Source organism: Acanthopagrus latus, chromosome 1, assembly GCF_904848185.1.
Source record: "Acanthopagrus latus isolate v.2019 chromosome 1, fAcaLat1.1, whole genome shotgun sequence".
Lineage (NCBI taxonomy): Eukaryota > Metazoa > Chordata > Actinopteri > Spariformes > Sparidae > Acanthopagrus > Acanthopagrus latus.
In genome coordinates, this window is record NC_051039.1 from 23,558,619 (window position 1) to 23,577,428 (window position 18,810).

At 40.6% G+C, this 18,810-nt stretch overlaps 1 protein-coding gene and 1 long non-coding RNA gene across 4 annotated transcripts; one reads left to right on the forward strand and one right to left on the reverse strand.

Annotated features, from left to right (window-relative positions):
* Positions 1-3,342: 3,342 nt before the first annotated feature.
* On the forward strand, positions 3,343-18,748 carry si:dkey-28e7.3 (trafficking kinesin-binding protein 1). 2 transcript variants are annotated; one of them, XM_037101963.1, is made up of 15 exons: positions 3,343-3,748; positions 7,960-8,036; positions 8,290-8,406; positions 8,525-8,619; positions 9,215-9,323; positions 9,641-9,719; positions 9,807-9,937; positions 10,138-10,212; positions 10,534-10,745; positions 13,659-13,877; positions 14,059-14,390; positions 14,938-15,126; positions 15,342-15,444; positions 15,740-15,798; positions 17,008-17,147. In XM_037101963.1, the coding sequence occupies exons 1-14, from the start codon at positions 3,550-3,552 to the stop codon at positions 15,777-15,779; spliced, it is 1,977 nt and encodes a 658-aa protein (XP_036957858.1). In that variant the 5' UTR covers positions 3,343-3,549; the 3' UTR covers positions 15,780-15,798; positions 17,008-17,147. The 2 variants fall into 2 exon arrangements, with proteins under 2 accessions (XP_036957858.1, XP_036957849.1); XM_037101954.1 differs by lacking the exon at positions 15,740-15,798 and having other exon boundaries at positions 3,348-3,748; positions 17,008-18,748.
* LOC119021624 lies at positions 11,375-13,623 on the reverse strand. Of its 2 annotated transcripts, XR_005075682.1 has the most exons (4): positions 12,783-13,623; positions 11,925-12,370; positions 11,702-11,727; positions 11,375-11,389 (listed from the first exon to the last, which is right to left on the reverse strand). It is a non-coding gene; the product is annotated as an uncharacterized LOC119021624 (long non-coding RNA). The 2 variants fall into 2 exon arrangements; XR_005075672.1 differs by lacking the exon at positions 11,375-11,389 and having other exon boundaries at positions 11,662-11,727; positions 12,783-13,621.
* Positions 18,749-18,810: the final 62 nt, after the last annotated feature.

Genomic DNA, 18,810 nt, shown 5'->3' on the forward strand with positions numbered 1-18,810 from the left:
AATTTAAGGGGAACGAAAACATGAAGTGTATGAGCGGCTTCCTCAGTAGGTTTTAGATGGCATGTACAGAGGTTTTGTCCTCGCTGCAGCAGTCCAGGGTTCGAGTCCGACCTGTGGCCCTATGCTGCAAGTCATCCCCTCTATCTCACCCTATTTCCCATATACAGCCATAAAACAGTGGTTTGCAGGACCATTTTTAAATGTAACAAAACTTGAAGTCACTGTCAATCATGAAAAGATTTTGACTTTTGTTCCGACTTCTTAATTTCACAAAAATTTGTTTCTTATTTTTCTTATTTAAGAATAAACTGATAACACACAAGCTGATGATGTCAAATTAAATGTTAGGAAATCATGGTGGGTATTTTTCTATATTCTCTGACATGTTATAGACTAAACAATTGATCAGCTACTCAAGAAATTAAATGGCAGTTTAATTACAGAAATAAGCAATCAGGACTAAAATTCTTAACTTTCTGCGTAATCAGTGGGATAATGTTTCCTTTTCTTTATTCTCATATTTTGCTCCGAAATGAAAATAAACGTGTGTGTGTGTGTGTGTGTGTGATGACTGGAGTGTGTGAAGTGTAAGCTTCCTCTCCTCTCGTAAACACACTCACTTTAAGTCACAGATGTCAAATGTCACCAAGCCGATTAGGCTGCTGTCACTTGGCCGCCGCAGTGGTTTCCGCTCAAGTGTCGCATACGGCGTATCCCACTATCCACTCATGACATCATGATGACATTATTAGCAAGTCAGTTGCTGCAGCAACCTAGAATGGATTTAAAGTGGAAACATAGGTTGTCTAGACTTGCGGGGTGATGGGAGGTTGTGAGAATCCACATCTTAACTACTATTAGGTTTGATTTGAGGGTCGATCAGTGAATATTAGTGGTTTTGCTCTGTCGTCTTAATTTGTATAATGTTTAACCTGACCTGTTACAGAACCTTCAAAATGTGTGTGACATTCATGATGCAAAGCCCCAATCAGTGGTTGAATCAGCGACACATTACATTAAACAAACAATGTGAGTGAGCAGATATCAGCCATATTTACTCTGCAATGATATCTGAAAGGTTAAGAAACTTTCCAGCATACAAGTGTCAGCTTTGTTTCAGAACCTTGCCTAAGTTAATCTCCCTCACTCCATTACCCTTTACAGTCTTGTTTTTCACTACCTAATGTTAAGCATTAAGGCAGAAATAACAAATAGAATTGGTTAAAAAAAAAAAGGCCACTGTACAGATTTGCTGATCTGATCTTTATTCCAAGATATCCCTTGATGACCTCGCTCTGATAGGAGGATTTCACCAGATTGTATGTTTGTGTCCTCATAACGTTCAATGCCAAGCCACATGTTCCTATCAGGACTGGGACAGACTAACCTGGTCTGTGCAGACTGTGCCATGCTGTGCTGTGCTACAGTGTTTTGACTCTTTTTGGCAGGTGGCATATGGTGTTTGTTTTTAGAGTTCTATACTCTGCTCCATCTGTTTGTGTTTTAATTCCTGTCACACACTGTGTTTACCCTTTGTTGATTGCTATGATTGGTACAAATGTTCATCTGTGTTATATGACAGTTGATACATATTTCAGGCCATGTTCTGTGGCAAAGTCTTGTCTAAGCTGTGATAATCAATATGTATATCAATGATATCAAATGACTACTTATTGCTCATAGTCATGAAACTATCCTCTGAGTGTTTAAGGCTTTTCAGGTTTTAGTTTTGAAGCCCATAATTTAACTATTGTGGTTCAGTCTCACTGCCTTTGTTACCTGGTTTCCAGGCAAATCAAGCAGCCGCTTTCAGTTTCATTGAACAACACACCCAATATTGCGAAGAAGCATTTGGGGACTTTTCTAAGCCACACTAAAGAAAACATTAATGACAGGCAAAACCACTAATCAGCAACAAGTTTAGTACTACTCAGGAATCAACTCAGACGTGCAGCACAGCACATGGAGCTCACTGGTCTGGTTAAACTGTAAACTTCCCCGCAGCAGGTATTACTCTGGGCAGTTGGCGGACTGTGGGTAGAGCATACTCTGATCTCTAATGAATACTGGTGTTTCCTTAGACAAATATTGACCAGTGATATCAACTCTCAGTTGGCAGAGACTTGCACTGGTGGTTTTCATATCCTTACAGTATTTTGCAGAAGTGGGTTGAGATAAAAAAAATAAATAGAAATTATATAGTTATAGTAATAGTTAGTTAATATTGTTAATATTAGGTTCTTAGCTAACTTTTAGGTGATATGCTGTCTAGAGAAGGTTAAATCAAGGGCTTTGAGGAGCTTTGATTTATTGACTGGGAGGTGACTCACAGGCAAAGCTCATGTCACGTCTCTACTTGTTATTGTGGGCAAAGTACTTGAGACGGTACTTCCTTATAACCTTTTTATCCTTCCCAGCATTTTTTATTATGTTGTTTTTGCCCTTGGCTGTTAACTTCAAGCAGTGGACCCTTTCTGCAGAGAGTAATTTGATTGACATTTGTTTAATTTGGATGTGCCATCCTCAACAGTTTTCCTCTGCAGAGATGGACAAGTGTTTGCAGGAAGATGTGATATCTTATTTGTGATATAATAGATGGCGATCATTCTCTTATGTGCTGCATTTGACCTGAAAAGAGTCCGTTTGTTTGTAAAAATTTAACGAAGAGGTGAATATTTGATTGGAAGCTGATTGTCTAGCTTTGCAAGTGCAATGGCATGGGATGGACAAAGACAGTAAATATGATGACTGGGTGTAGTTTGCTGGACAATTAATCAAAAATGCCTTTGATTTGATGGGATGTTAATTCAAAGGAAATCATACAAGATGAAAAACAGTCTTTGTGTATGAATAGTCTTAATCAACCTAATGAAATGTATTTGTGTGTTTCATCCTCAATAATCCCAGTCAACACACATAGAATCACAGAATGCATCACTCTTGCTTCCATCAGACCCCTGTGAAGTGGGTGGGGCTCTGTCTGCAGCAGTGGTACGCAGAGCCTTCTCTCTGTGTCTGCTGTTACGTATGTGTTCAGAACAAGCAGCCATTGGTAGGGGCGGAACCTACCATCTCCCTCATCTTCACAGGGGTGGGTGGGCTCAATGCAGCATCCTTTTATCCCCATCATCTCTCCCATCCCTAATTATTTTCTCAGTTTTTTTCCGTATGATGCTAATCTTTTTGTACTTGGCCAAGGTCACTGTGATCGATATCTGCTCTTGTGGCTCGCAGTTTAGAATTGTCTTCCTCCACCACCCCTCCTCCTCCTCCTCCCCCCTTGTCTTACCCGGTAGTCCAACGTGGCCAGGTGAACGAAGGCAGGCATGACGACAGATGGCCCTTACAGTCTGAGGGATTATATATTAACACCAGGCAGCTCAGATTCTTGCACACACAAACACAGGTGGATACACCCACTCACGAAGGCTTGTGGATACTGTTTTCCCTCGACACACACAGACCAGCAGAATGAAGCCAGAGACACAGCTGGTGTGTCACAGCACAGGGAACACACAGTAGAATCAGAAGAAACGAAGGATTTAACTGATGGACGCAGAGACGGAGTGCAGTTTTTCTCCGGTCACCATGGAGGTGTGGAGCTCGGCATCTGAGGAGGAGGAAGAAGAAAAGAGCTCTTCTAGCTTTGCTGATGAAGTAATGGTGGAAGAGATGACATGCCTTAACAGCAATAATAATAACAATAATAACAACAACAAGGACAACCTTTGTCGGGAGGTGACACAAGGTGAGATAAAGCAGAGGATAGTCAGACATGCACTAGAGAGCAGTCAGTGATCTGCGAGGCTCATGCTTGAAGTAAGCCTTAAGAAAAATTTGATTTAATGCACGAAGGATAAAGTGCCTTGGCTGATGTCTTTCTTCCCTGCAAGCCAAACATTGCAATCTAGTGTGGTTTGTTGTGTATTGTGGCGTCAAGGTCTTGGTTATCTAAGTGCTTAAATACTTTATAGCGGACTGCGTGTACTGCAGGGTGCAGTGATGTCACTGAAGGTACATCACGCAAATGATGACTACCATTCAACAAAATGCTTGTTTTTCTGGCTTGTGTCATAATGTTCCTTCAGTTCGTCATGAAAGGACCCTAAGATGCGTAAAGTTTTGTAAATATGTTCATCTTTAATGTTTCCTCATAGTGTGATGAAGGTCACTCAGCCTGTGTGTGTGTGCGTACCCTCACACACGCTGCAGAAGCACCACTGAGCACTGTGTACATGTAAGCAGTTGTCATTGATGGCATTTGTGCTTTCTCTTGTACTGATGTTATTAAATGGTGGTCAGAGCCATACAATTAGGGAATAGTATCTTAATGCTAAAGTTTCTTTTCATTTTTTGATTTTTTTTCCCCGCTGTTACATTTATTCTGTGAAAAATCATTCATTTGTAAAGAGAGAAATTTAAATAGCTTCAGTGAGATTGACAGGATGACCTGAATGCTCCTCTTAAATGATAGCTGTGTCCAAACCTTCAAGATTGTGGTTCAGAACAAAGACTGCAGGTACATTAACTGTGCCACTGCCCTACTTTCAGTCAAACGTCGTCAGCCATCTTTGCTTTTCCTGTGATGAAATGTTGGATTTTAGATACATTTCAGTGAATGTGTGCCAAAAAAAAGATATTTATAAGCAAACATCCTCCTGGTTTCGTAGTGGCACAGTTTTATCTCGGAGTACCTTTTGAATAAATGTATGTAAAGAAGAACGTGATCAAATGTCTGAGATTGAAAAATTAGCAGGGATTCTCCTTGTTTCTGCCTCTGTGTGGGGCATTCTTTGTCTAAACGGCATGTGGCTGGCACCCGTACCAGTACTGCGACACGGGCGCCTCTCCAGAGAAACAGGACACTCTGGACACATTTCTGGCATCTCTGTTATGCAATAGGATAAATAAATTGGATATGTGTATGCACTTCAGTTGTTTTTTTTTGGGGGGGCAGATATGTATTTGTGTGTGCTGTGTATAACTGATATTTTCCGATGATCTTTAGGCTGTCATTTTAACCCATCCCTGATGCATCTGACACTGCTAATGTCATTTTTAACTCTTCAAAATTCTTTATAGTGAAAGTATTGTAACAATTGTAAAATAAGTATACAGTTAAGACTGTTCACTTTACTCTAAAGAAAATGTCCTGACAGATTTACAGTAAGAAGCCCCGTGAGACAAATTTTAGCTCCTGCCAATCTTGTCAGATCTGTACCTTAAGAACAATAGGGGATCAATGAGAATCTTATTCTTGGAGCTCACCCATGCCTGTCTGATCCCCACAACACAACAGACGTCATAAGTATACCTAAGTCAGCAAGGTTCATCCTTAGGTACGGTATTAGGCTAGCAGTTCAGGTAGCTGCCTGGATTTAGCTCGCCCCAAACTCTAAAACCTCCAGCTGGCATAGCAGCATCTCCTAACTTGATCTGCTTGGCTCTCTGGGAGTCAGGTCAAGAGGAAATAGATCAGGTATTTTGGCTATACTGAATGTGCAATTTATGTGCATAGTGAACTTTTAAAACGCCCCCCCAAAGAAACAAACATAATAATGGATTGATAAACAGCAGGTGTACCACACTTTGATCATCCTGGGGTAGACTCATGAACATCTGAATGACTTTGTAGTGAACAGGATTATTGTGTATGTGTGTAAGTGCACACACACAGTGTCAGAAACCCGCTGACAGTCCTGCTGCTGAGTTTGCTTTTAGCACAGTGCTCCAATCCACTTTAGGTACAAAAGGATTTGAGGAAGTTGAGCTATTATCTGATTAACCATTGTTGATTTATAGAGTGCATTTGGGCAGTTATACTGTTACACCTTTATAGCCCTAGACGACATTTACAGTATTTTTTATGGATGTATTTACGCTTGATGTAGTTTGTAGAGGACTGTATGACAGGATCTTCATCAGCACATAGAGTCTTGTAATTTGTTGTAATTTAATTGTAGATGTTAAAATGTCGTTGTTTTTTTTTTTTAAAATGTGACATGGACCTCTTGTCCATGCTGACTTTAAAATTAAGATTCTGAATTAGAGATTTTGAAATCTGATAAGACATGTCTCATTTCATTTTATTATCAGGATTGAATAGATTAATCGTTGAAGTTTATTCGCCCTGCTGCCTTTCTAGCTGACCTGTACTCGCAGTGAATTCTGAGTTTCTATCATCATTTGTCAGTTTTGTCTTCATTGTCTCAAATTCAACTCTTACAGGAGTTCTTGTGTCACGATGCCCGTTACTGTTTGCTAACCCTCCTCATACTTAACTCACAAAAATGGGTACAAATGTTTCTCTACCTCACTCTACCAACTTTTTTTCTTTTTCTGTGTTACTTTTTAATCTACTTAGAGAAGAAACTTGACCTCTGTGTTTCAGCCAGTCACCTCGCAGCGCTACAGACATGATTTAATGTTATATAATTCATGGGCAGCTACAGTATACTTTACATTGCAATAGCGCAGGCCAAGGTTGGGTCCTTTCCATTAGGCTGATTAGATGCTGACAGAGCCACCCAATCATTGTGTTTCCAGGCCAAATTCAAGGATCTCAATCTAATTACTTTGCTCTATGGCAGCTTCCCATCTCTTTAGTCAAGCTAAGCTGTATACCAAAGTAAGATTACACAACAGATTTTGGTTTGGAGGTTTGTGGAGTCATTCAGAGCTGACTGCTAGTTGAGGCACGTTTTGAACATCCATAAACAGAGATGGAATCACAAATAAAATAGGTCTCCTAAAGCTTGAAACTTACATTTGGAGACAGTATTACAAAAGTGGCTTATAATTACAATACAGTATTGTAATTAATGATTGTTTTTATAGAAAAGGTAGACAAGTAAATTACCTCTGAAACTCTGTGAAATTTGGGTAATTAACAGATCACAAGCAGTAATAAGCCCCATATAGTTCATTAATGGCTTAAATTGAGAACCATGTCAAGAGTGTGTCCCTCTGAATTGAGAAACTGACTTATTGACCTCCCACACCTCTTTACCCTTATTGATTCTGAAGTGGACACAAACAAACCATTCTGCAGGTTGTAAATGTTTCAGGTCAATAGCGAGTTTCTGTTATGCCTTCCATGCTGTACATGTCCTGCTGGTGCGAAACACATTGTCAGGTCAGCTCTGGCAGTCTCTCCTGTCGAGCTATATTGGTGTCCAGGAGAACGAGGTCTTTATTGGCATCTTATCTAGGCTAAAAAGGATCAAGCTAAGAGGATCAGTATCTGGCTGACCGCATGGAGATGTTGTGGTTTGTAGCTGTGGAAACTTGCAGAAACAAGATTGACTCCAGGCACTCATTCATTCAAAGAAAACTGGAGCTGTTGTTGCTGTTACAGGTTAATATTCAAAATGAATTATGCAACAATGGCCTGTTTATGCTGGCTAGCAGTGTGTCCAGAAATGCAGACAGAAAACCTGAAACTCGAAGGAATGAGACTCAACAGCAATGAACACATGACCTGATCATCTGTTTAGTGTTTGAAAATGCACTGAACATTCGCAGCAAATGGACGCTATGTATTTTCTATGAAATTGTGTTGACCTTTTAAGGTCATGATAACAAAGAGAGACTGATCATTAATTTTTTCATGCACACAAAATTCAGTCAAGGAATATCTTTCTCTTCTTCCCAAAACTGCATTGTGCACCTAAATTAAAGTAAAAGTTCGTAAAAAGTATTAGTGGATCTCTTTTTAACATATAAAAAGAGATCCACAATAATTCTATTCTATTGTAGTAATGATGGCTTGTGCACAAGATTGTCCAAAAATAGAAATACAAGCAAAAGCGCCATCAAAATCAAGACTTCTCCCAACTATCTAGTTATTATTGCTCATAACATCACAATAATCTCGCTGTAAACAGTCAGCAAGGCTGTGTTGTCAGATTCTGCAGCTCTGCCTCCATTCATAAAATCCCTCTCTCCCTCCTCCCTCAGTGCTGTGCTCAGACAGAGTGGGCCAGGTCACCAAGACGTATCATGACATCAAGGCAGTCACCCACCTACTGGAGGAGGTAAGAGGGAGACACACAGCAGATGAATGGGATTACAGAGGATTAAAGTTATCTGCTTCTCTGACCAGCGCTGTTTCTCACCCTTTTCAACATACTTATTTCTGCCAGTGCCATCAGAAAAGTCATTTAGAGACATTTGGAAAAACAGTGAAATGAATCTGATCGTTTTTCTGCCAAACTAATTTTAAAAAAATGCTGTATGAATGAGCATTGTCCTGTAAAATAAATGTGACGTTTATGTATCACTTTGCAGAAAGAGCGGGATCTCGAGTTAGCAGCACGGATCGGTCAGTCCCTCCTGAAACAGAATCAAGAACTGACGACCCGCAATGGAATACTGGATGAACAGCTTGAAATTGCAAAGGAAGAGGTATAAACAAACCTCATTACCTCGACACACCTGCGCATTCACACTGAAATACATGATCGATGTGGATCTCATACAGTCTGCTGAGCTCAAGTGATGCGAGCTTACTGCATTTTTCTAGATTGCTCAACTTCGTCACGAGCTCTCGATGCGAGACGACCTCCTTCAATTCTACGCAAGCACTGAGGAGATTGAGAACGCTGAGTCACACTCACCGTGAGTTCACATGTATCGTATTTAGTATGTTTTAAAACAAAGTGTAAGTTTGTGCCGTATAGATGTCCTTCGATATAATAAAAAACACTATAATTCATGCTGCTGATTACTTGAGCAATTACCACAGTTTAATAGAAAAATGCATCTCATTTGAAAACATCTACACTCCAGAGATTTTTGCTTCAGTGTAGAGCAAAGTCTCAAAAAATAAATTAAAATCAGCCTTCCTGCTTTGGCTTTCCAGTGACAAAAGGGATCTCTGCCCATGATCCTCAGTGTACTGAGGCTGTTCGTAAACATACGTCAGAACATCTCCACTGATCCTCTCCAGCTAAGCTTTGTGCTAAACTCTTTCCCATCAGCAGTTAATGATTATCCCTGTTCATTACTGCTGTCTTTTAATTTCTTATTATTAAAAGCAGCAGCTTATTAAACCATGTCTCAGCACATCCATTTGCACTTCTTAGTTACAGATTGACTGGGTGAAATAAACAAGTTGTGCATTGTTGATGATTGTCCATTGGTTCCATCTGTCTAAGTGAGAGAAACACAATGATGAATGAATGAATACAGACAAATGTTTCTGTTGTTGTAGAATAAAAAGGAATGAATCATGCAGTTCTCTCAGCAACTTCGTCCACTATGACTTCCTGCAGATGAAACTGAAGGGTTTAGAGGATGAGAACCGCAAACTGCGATTGGAGGTATGCAGCACTGCAAAGTTCCCCCACACGCAGTGATATGAAAGGAGAATCACTCAGACATACAAACTAAACATATTCAGGATCATTTTTATGGTCATGTCTTTTTATTCAGTTATGGAAATGATTATTATTTCTGAGTTTGTGTTATCAATTAATAAATACTGTAAATATTAAAGTTCTGAGTTTGAATGTCTTCTTCTGGATCGAGCAAATAGATGCACTATCTTGAAATGACACAGAAAATATCATGATGTAATGATCCACAAGATGTCTTGTGCATGTGCACTGATACGATGTTTGGACGTTTTTTTCTGCAGGCCACAGAGCTCACTACAGAGACGACTAATTACGAAGAGCAAGAGCAGGAGCTGATGATGGTGTGTGTGGAAGAACTCTGTAAGTGCTACAGTCTTGTATCACTTTATTCATATTAAAGGCTGGACCATCAGCTACAGGTGTATTTATGGGACTTGTGTGTTTCAGCCTCTCTCAACAAGCAGGTGGTCGACCTGTCAGAGGAGCTAGCGAGGAAAGTAGAGGATTCTCTCCGACAGCAGGAGGAGATCAGCTCGCTGCTCGCTCAGATTGTTGACCTACAGGCCCGCTGCAAAGCAGTGAGTAAAACACACAAATTCTCCAGGCAAGGTGCCCACAAGGGACTTACATTAAACAATGATTTGCTTTTTAAAGAGTTATGTAATGGTTTCCTTTGAATGCTTATCGTTGCCGTCAAACACTTGTTTGTTCTCTTTGAGTGAAATTCTGCTACATCACAGTAGAACTCTTTTAACTTTCTGTTCCCCTTCCCTTCTAGCTCACCCATGAGAATGAGGAGCTGAACCAAAACCTGAGTGCCTCCCGTGAGAGCCAACTAAAACTTAAATCAGAGGTAGGACATACTCCTACCAGAGCTCAGTTTGTTTGCCTTTCCAAAAGGCTACAATTATAATGTGGATGCTTAAAATGTATCTTTTTGTGTAACAAGCCACAGTGTTCAGAAACAAACTAACAAACGAGAACTTTTATCAACCTCAAATATACATTTAAGACATGTATATGATAATAAAAAACACACCCTCTGTGCATCCCCACATGGACCTGTTCATGTGCATCTTTGTAGAAGCATCTGCCTTCTTTGCAGCATTACGTCCATATGCAGCACCTATATTATTGTACTCCAATTTAACTGATATGTCTCCCCCGTCATCAGCTCAAGGACCTGCAGGACAAGTACTCAGAGTGTGAGGACATGCTCTGTGAAGCCAGAGAGGACATCAAGAATTTGCGGAACAAGAGCTTACCTAACAGCACGGTGCAGCGGTACACCGCGCTGGCCTCTGTCCTCCCCATGGACTCATTGGCTGCCGAGATAGAGGGCACCTTCCGCAAAGGCCTGGACACCCCGGCTCCCTCAGAGTACAAGTGAGTGTGTGATTTTTGTGTGGGTGCTCTTATATAAGGGATGAGCTTGAACTTATCTTAACTATTCAACTTCTAGCTAGATGAACCCCAAAATGTTTACTGTAACATACCTGAGACAAATCTCTGAGTCTCATGTGTGCTCAAAATATGTATTATTGGTAAGTGCATGTTTCCCATGAGGGAACTCAACATTCATGTGGCAGGACTGAGAAGGAAACAGTGTTCATGTTACATTAAACTTAAAATATGTGTTTGTTTTATGCAGAGCATGCCACAGGACTGGTTTGAGAAGTTTCCATTGTTGTTTTTGATAATATTTTTCACCACTGGTGGGATCTTTTGTTCCTGGCATAAATCCAAGTAGACTACAGCCACAACAGTCTTTAAAGCCTAATGGGGATTATTACTGGACTCAAATTGAGTTGTTCCAAGCTATTTGACTTTGAGATAATAAGATAGAAAGTTGAGGTGTAATTCAAATTGTCTGACATAACAGTATACATCAGATCAACGTCTTCACAGTGTGATATTTCATAGTATGGTTCATAGGTTTTCAAAACCTGATGCAAATATTATTTTGAGGTTACAGGTCATGTTGATAACATTTGGACAAAGGTGCAGGTGCAGGTGCAAGTCTCTTTTCCCTAAAAACAATATTATGAAAGAGAATTAATTATTTTAAATCTTTGTCCTGTTCAAAATGATAGTTGTGTTTATCTCTGTGTAAGAATTGTGACAGTTGGTTCTAACAAGGTTAGAGGCTGGAGCCATCCAATAGTATGACGCAGTTGGTATCGCGTTGTAATGCAATGGAATGGAAGGAAGAATGAAATTTGACGAACTGTTCGAGGTCAAAAGAGGAAAAATGCAGTGGAAAAAAGAGAAAAAGACAAAAAAGAGGACCCAGAGACATAGATTTAACCAACAGTACTTCAGTGTCAAATATTATGATTTACTTTGACGTGAGGCTGCAGTGCTTCTCCTGAAATGAAGAGACAACAGACAAGAGTGTTAATAAGACTGTCAAAGGATGATTCTGAATACTGTTAGAGTCCTGTGAGCCTTTTTGACCTCCAGTTCCTCACACTGTAGTTTCCACTGTCCCTGATTATGTACCTGATCTGTCTGGCTCATTTGCAAGAGCCATTGTTTATCTCCAGAACTTGTTATCAGTTTTACCTTTTTATCATCACATGCTACTCCTGGACTTTGGCTGGCGTTGTTTTTTCCGTCTTTAAGGCGACATCTTTCCCCTCCACCTTGATTTCATGTAGCGTATTATTCAAGTCAGCTTGGTGCCTTTCATTCTCTTTCTGCCAGTGAGCTCTTTTGGTTTCCATCAACACCCCCTGCAACCTACTAATCTCCTTTTTAGCGTGGTTGTATTTCGTCCCGAGCGTCCTCTGAAGGCACCTGTTTTCATAGATGAGTTGACACCTCTCCTGGTTCCAACATATCTCCAATTGTATGTATCTCCAAACCTGCTTCTCAAAGGAGGCCAGCCGCCGGTTGGTCCTCTTAGCTGATTTGAGAGCTTGTCTAATTCGTGTCACTTCAGCTGCATCGTTAGTTGGCCTGTGTGATTGTGGCTTGTGTTTTTTGCCAGCGTGATCATAATGCTTTCTCTGAAAGACAGAAATATACAAAGTTTTGTTTAGCTATAATCACATTTACACACATAAAACTGTAACCATACAAAAAGCTACTTTTCATCTGGTTGTATACAGTACAGTTTACAGTTAAGATAAAAAGAAATACAATTATTTTCAGTGTAATAAGTACAAATTGTAGTAAGAGGTGCAAATATCAATTATGCAATATGAAGAGAAATCCTTATTCAGTCATGAAATTAAGTTTGTATTTACTGTATGGTAATGCAAATACCAATAAATATATATTTAGAATTATGCTAAATTTTAACACATTCACTTACTTTGTAGATGCTTTAAACAAAACCTAGAGAAATACAGGTAAACGTTAGACCAGTGCAGTGCCGAATTTAGGACAAATTGATCATGTCAGATGATAAAATCCTACCTTGTTTCTTTTCCTGTTTCGGCGCTTCATGCTGACTGAACAAGATATTGTAGTACTGTCTGAGGTAGTAGCTCACAAGATAGCTGTAGCATTACATGTAGTTTCAATGAAAACAAGTGTTTCTCAGTCCAGGGTGTTGTTGTTTATGATTGAATCTTAATTCTTGCAGTTCTTGATTTTTGAAACTTCCCTGATCTGCCGATGGAGTGTCATGCAATTTTCCACAAAAGTTAGAACAATTGTGGTTATTTCACATTTCTGCATTTGCTGTCACTGTATGACATACAAAGTAGTGTGTCCACTTACTAATTAAGATGTTGTTGTTTATGTTGCTAGGCAACCATCAATCAAATCTGATCAAACCTTATAAATGCTGTCTTGATGAAGCACATTAGCTGAGTTTTTGATTGTTAGATAACACAGAACAGAATGTTCGTTTCCAAGCAAAACTTTTTTGTGTTTTTATTAGAACGTAGACTACGTTCTAACAAAAGTGTTCCTACAGTGCCACATAGTGGAGACAACTTCTCCAGTGCACACCTGATGATGGCAGTGCCAATTATTTTTTGTGAGCAAGGGGACTACAAATATATTTTTTCATACATTTTTTTATAGTGTTAATTGTATTATGGTCATTAAATTGAGTATTGAACTTTCTGAACTACTTGAACAAGTACATTATAATAAATCTCTTGACTTGATCTAACCCTAAAATGGGTTAGAATGCATGTGCTCCACTGATCTATGACAATGTCTATGACAATTCTACACAGGACAACAATGCACATCTGGCCTCTATCCCCACTTTTTCTCAAACGGGTCTGCAGCTGAAATGAATACTGGAAATTGGGTGTAATCTTCCATCTCTCCTGGCAGGAACCACCCGTGGCGTGTGTTTGAAACCGTGAAGGTGGTGAACAAGGCCGTGAGGAGGCGGTCACATTGCCACTCCCCGGGGCTGCCCGGCTCCAGCCCGGTTTCAGCTCGCTCCAGTTGCACCAGCACCCCCCGAACAAGCTACTATGGTTCAGATAATGCCAGCCTTACTCTGGAGGACAAGCCCAGCTCCAATAATGGTCAGAAAGAAGACAACAGGTGTGTGAGAGCATGTATTCATTCACCATTCCAATGAATGGAAAAATCCAGATGTATTTATAATCACTGTATACACATATTAGGAAGGTAAAAGTCTGCTTGATTAGAAGTTCAAATGTCTGTTTTTGCAACAGAAGTTCATCATGAGATATATTCACCTATTCACCTGTGTTCACCATAGTGGTCCAAAACGTCTGGGCCAGCCAGGCACACCAGGAGGCCAGGACCTGGAAGCCGCCTTGCGCAGCCTGTCAGCCCGCCAGCAGAACCACTCGTCTGAGCGTCCATTCTTTGATGTGGAGCGTGAGCGTAAACTCCACGCCTTGGCAGCAAAGTGCGAGGAGGGCAACGGCTCCAGTGGCTTCTTGACACCAAATGACAGCCTGGTCTCCAGCCCAGCAGCATCGACGGGCACCAACTACTCCAACGGCAGCTCACGGCACTCCTGCGGCTCCTCAGGAGGATCCAGGTCCTACCTGCCAGACCGCCTGCAGATCGTCAAACCTCTGGAAGGTAACAGAGGCCTCCGCTTGTCACCAGCTTATTCAAGCGTAGTCACAGTGGAGCTTAGGAATGTGTTTGTAAAACAAGACAAACGATGCTGTTGACATTAGTATGTGACACTAATTCAATTCCACTGGTGCAAAGCTGCCATGCTCTTACAATGTCAAAACATTTTCAAGTGTAAGTATCTAATTAACACAGTAGAACTAGCAGGAAAAATGCAATTACATTTTAACATTAGTTGCCAAACAGGCCTCAGGTGTTTAACTCAATGCTTTTTTTCTCACCGTACCTTTAACCACTGAGAAACTCGGGTCACTCACGACAATTTGGGTCTCTTGAAATTATGCGCTAAGAAGTTATTAGGAATTAAATATTTCGCTTCTATCAAGCTTTGCAGCCAACAAGAGACAAGTCTGTCGGGGTAATCCACTATTTGTAATTAGTTGTCTGCAGGTCTTGATGAGCATTGTGTTTATCAGTAACTGCTATAAAATTGCTGTTTATTTTGTTTCACATCAATCCATGAGCTCTACTTGGACTCTCTCATCATCAGGCTCAGTGACTCTGCACCAGTGGCAGCAGTTGGCCAAACCAAACCTGGGAGGCATCCTGCATCCACGTCCCGGCGTCCTGACTAAAGACTTCAGAGAGCTCGAGGTCGACATACAGCACGTCTACAGTCTGAATGACCTGGAGGAGGATGAACCTGACCTGTCGCACCTCTCCGGAGCACATGGCATGGGTAGGACGCTAACAGACAGCCCCACTGGCTTTGTCATTCCTGTCCATGTCATTTAGAATCCATGCTTCCTGATTTCTCTCCTCCTCTTTATTCAGCTTTGCATTGTTTTTTGCCCCATTAATTGTGTAGTTTAACCTTAGTGCCCAGCTTCTTATTCAGTGTAGTTTTCTTCATGTGCAGTTTAACTTGCCTTTTCTCCCTCCATGACATCACAGCCTCTCCATCCGGTCCCAACCTCCCTCAGACCTCTCCCACACATACCATTACTACCTGCCAAGTCCTCCAACCCTCCCTTCTCATCCCTTCCTTCTCCACTAGGTAAGAGTATGAATAATGTAAATGTGCGATTACTGTACCAGTGCCTTTGTGTCTTCTTGAGCATGTCTTGTTGTGTTTGTGGATTTTTTTTTCCTTTTTTTTTTTTTTTTACAGAATTTGAAGTTTATTTTTGTGGTTGAACTTGATTTTATGTTTCGGTGGACGTGAGTTAATGCAGAAGTTGAGCAAGGAATCTGCAACCTTTTTTGTTTTGATTTTTAGTGTGGATATTCCAGATCACCTCCTTTTCATTCTTCTTTTACTCCCACCTAACTTCTGCTCTTTACGCCCACAGTGGCAGAAAACGTTTGTCGAGGCTCTTTCTTCAACTCTAAAAGGAGCTTTCGGGGCAAAGTAAGAGTTGGGGTTTATGAGCACAGCATGAATTTCTTGATCAACATTCATGATGCAGGCAGTCTTTGTTTAACTAACTTACATTAAGGTTCATATCTGAGAACGCCTTGTCTTTGTATTAAGTCAGAAACTGAGATGTTAAACATTTCCTGTCACCTTATTGAAATACCTATGCATTGCGCTTCTGTTTAAGGCGTACAATGCAGGATTTTATTGTTGCTGTTCGAAAATAAATAAAAACATTCAAAGTTGGCCCCTCCTCCCTGGTTTAAAGAGAGCAACGAGGGTCGAGAGAGCTAGAGATTGAGTCAGAGAGGGAGTGGTGTTAACCATGAAAGCAGTAAATCAGAGAAATAAAATGTTAATCTCCTGTTCATCACTGTTCCATCCTAAAGCATAAATAAACAGCACAAATAAAAGAGGGATCACTTTAATGTGAGTCATTCATCCTGCATAGTAGACCTTTTAAATACTCAACATTCGTTTCCTACTAACACTGACTGCTGCGAAGCAGTTACATCTGATCTAACTTGTTTGTTCCCACCGATTCTTGGCTTGATATTTCATACTGAATGGCTCAATGTCTATTGACCTTTCTAGGTTTCCATCTCAGCAAATCACCTGAGGCAGTTTCATCACCGCTTCCACACTGACATTATCTTTATCCATCTTACAGCAACTATTGGCAGAAACTAACAACAAGTGAACCAACCGACTCAGTCACCAGGATAAATGTTAGCAATATGCGTTTCTGCAAACCACCGATATGTTGAAACTTGGTCTGGTTAGGTTTTGGCACTAAACAGCTTGGTTAGGTTTAAGAAAGATAAATGTTTGACTTTAAATACATGGTTCTGTCAGTACAAACGGAGCTGGAAAATGTGCCGTCTCATATATAAAAATATCACACTTACAAATGTCAGTGGTCAAAAGTCTTCTCACCTAGCTGGAGTACTGATATTTCCTGAGATGAGTTTTAGTTTATATACATGTATGTATGACAGGCACAAATTTGAACATATTTGTGGTTTGCTGAATGATAGAATGCCAACATGTTATTCTGCGTGCTAACAAACTTATTGCATTGTCTTGTTTTTATTTTTTCATCCGTTGTGTTTGAGCTTGCATGATTGTGCAACAAGAAACCACTTAGTCATCTTATCTACTGTGTAATTTTGGTTATTAATTATCTTTTGTTTCCCTTGGCAGCCTTCACTCTTTCGGCCTGCCATCTTGTCGGAACTGTGAGCTCGTAAGTACTTCATCGCCATCCCACCAACAGCACTTTGGCCTGGGAGTCCAGGCCACCACCAACCCCACCACCACAAACGAAACCACTTCATCACTGGGACTCCTGCAGCTGCTGCAAGAGCATGGCATCTCAGCCTCTCCTCATCCCCACCACCACAACCTGCACTGCAGCCAGAGTGCAAAACCTTCATGTTCCACGTCAATAGACAAAGGTGGAGGCTCATCACCGGACAAAGAGCGAAGAAGGAACATTTTCAGTCTGAACTTGGTGGAGAAGCTTCAGAGTCTCGGGCTGCACAGAGTGGCAGCCTGGGGGATGATGGGCCGCCGTGGTGCAGAGAGAGAGAAGCAGTCAGACTTAGTCTGAAAGTTTGATGAGGACTGTTCCTCTCTTATTCCTCTGTCATTCACCGTAGTGACTTTGCATCCAGCCATGTGATTCTCACTGTGCAGTTCAGGGCACCACAACTCCGAAGTCTCAACAACAGAAGCCACAGAATGTGCTAGAGCCATACTTTAGGTTGACTGTAGTGTACAGTAATGTTCTTTTCTATGAATTTGTGTACAGTAGTTGTGTGTGTGTGTGTGTGTGTGTGTGCTCGCGTGTGTGTAACATCTTCATCTCAGGACAATCGCCTGATCACCTGTCTGTTTGACTGTAGCCTGCAGTTTCTTTTTATACACAAAAAAAAGAAACGTCATGAAAAAAACAACATATTTTTATACAGTGTTTCATGATTTTACACATTTATTCCTGCCATTGGTAAAAGAAAAACCTCATTATCTGTCTTTTTTAGTTTTTAGTTTTCAAAGTAGAAGATCACTCACAAGTATATGTATATAACAATGTTGTCATTTGGGAAAGTTAGAAAAAAAAAGACTTTGTGCAGTAAATTATTGTTAGTTGAAACCACAAACCAAACCAATGCTGTCACACTGAAGAACTCTCAAATGCACTAAAAACCCACTCCGGTCTTCCTGCTTATTATTAGCTGCTACACTGTAGGAAAGCATGTTTGTATATACGATTGTTAAATATCCTGTATGAACACTTGAGATCAATAAGCCTTGTGATGACACCTGCCCCAAACTGGGACGGATTATACACTGACTGAACTGAAAGCTGGTAATATCCTTTAGATGTCCACCCCACCCCTCATCACCTGCTTTCACATAGCACATGCTGTCATGGCTGCATACAGCACAGCATCACCTGTTGGCGCCTAGCTGACCTCGCAGACTTAATCCTGAGCCGGACCTTTCACCAAAAACAAATCAGGTTTGCCGCATTGCATCAAAGACGGTCAAGCAATATGTATATTTACTGCTGTATTTTCACATCATCAGGAATTTTGAAATTGCTGGGATGTAAATGAAATCAAAACTGCTTTTTGGGGGTATTCAGCGTGGTTATTTAAGGACATGTAGAAGGGTGGTCATAATTATTTCAACAGCATGTTTCTCTGAAATCTTTGTGAACAATCAACTGTAGCAAACAGGCATAGGATACTGTGGATTCAAAAGGGAAGAAATCATCAACACAGGTTGTTGTAATTTGTGTTCTGATTCAAATCAACCAAACCACTGTTTCTCTGCACTACTGTGTGCTCTGTTCTGTGTTAGCATCACAACTCTATACAGTATGTCGGTGTGTGTATTAACTTTACCACCTGTGAATAAAACATTGCATTTCCATCTAGCACACTTTTATGTCTGTTTTGTCACCTCCTGACAGCGATGAATGAACACATCCTACTCTTG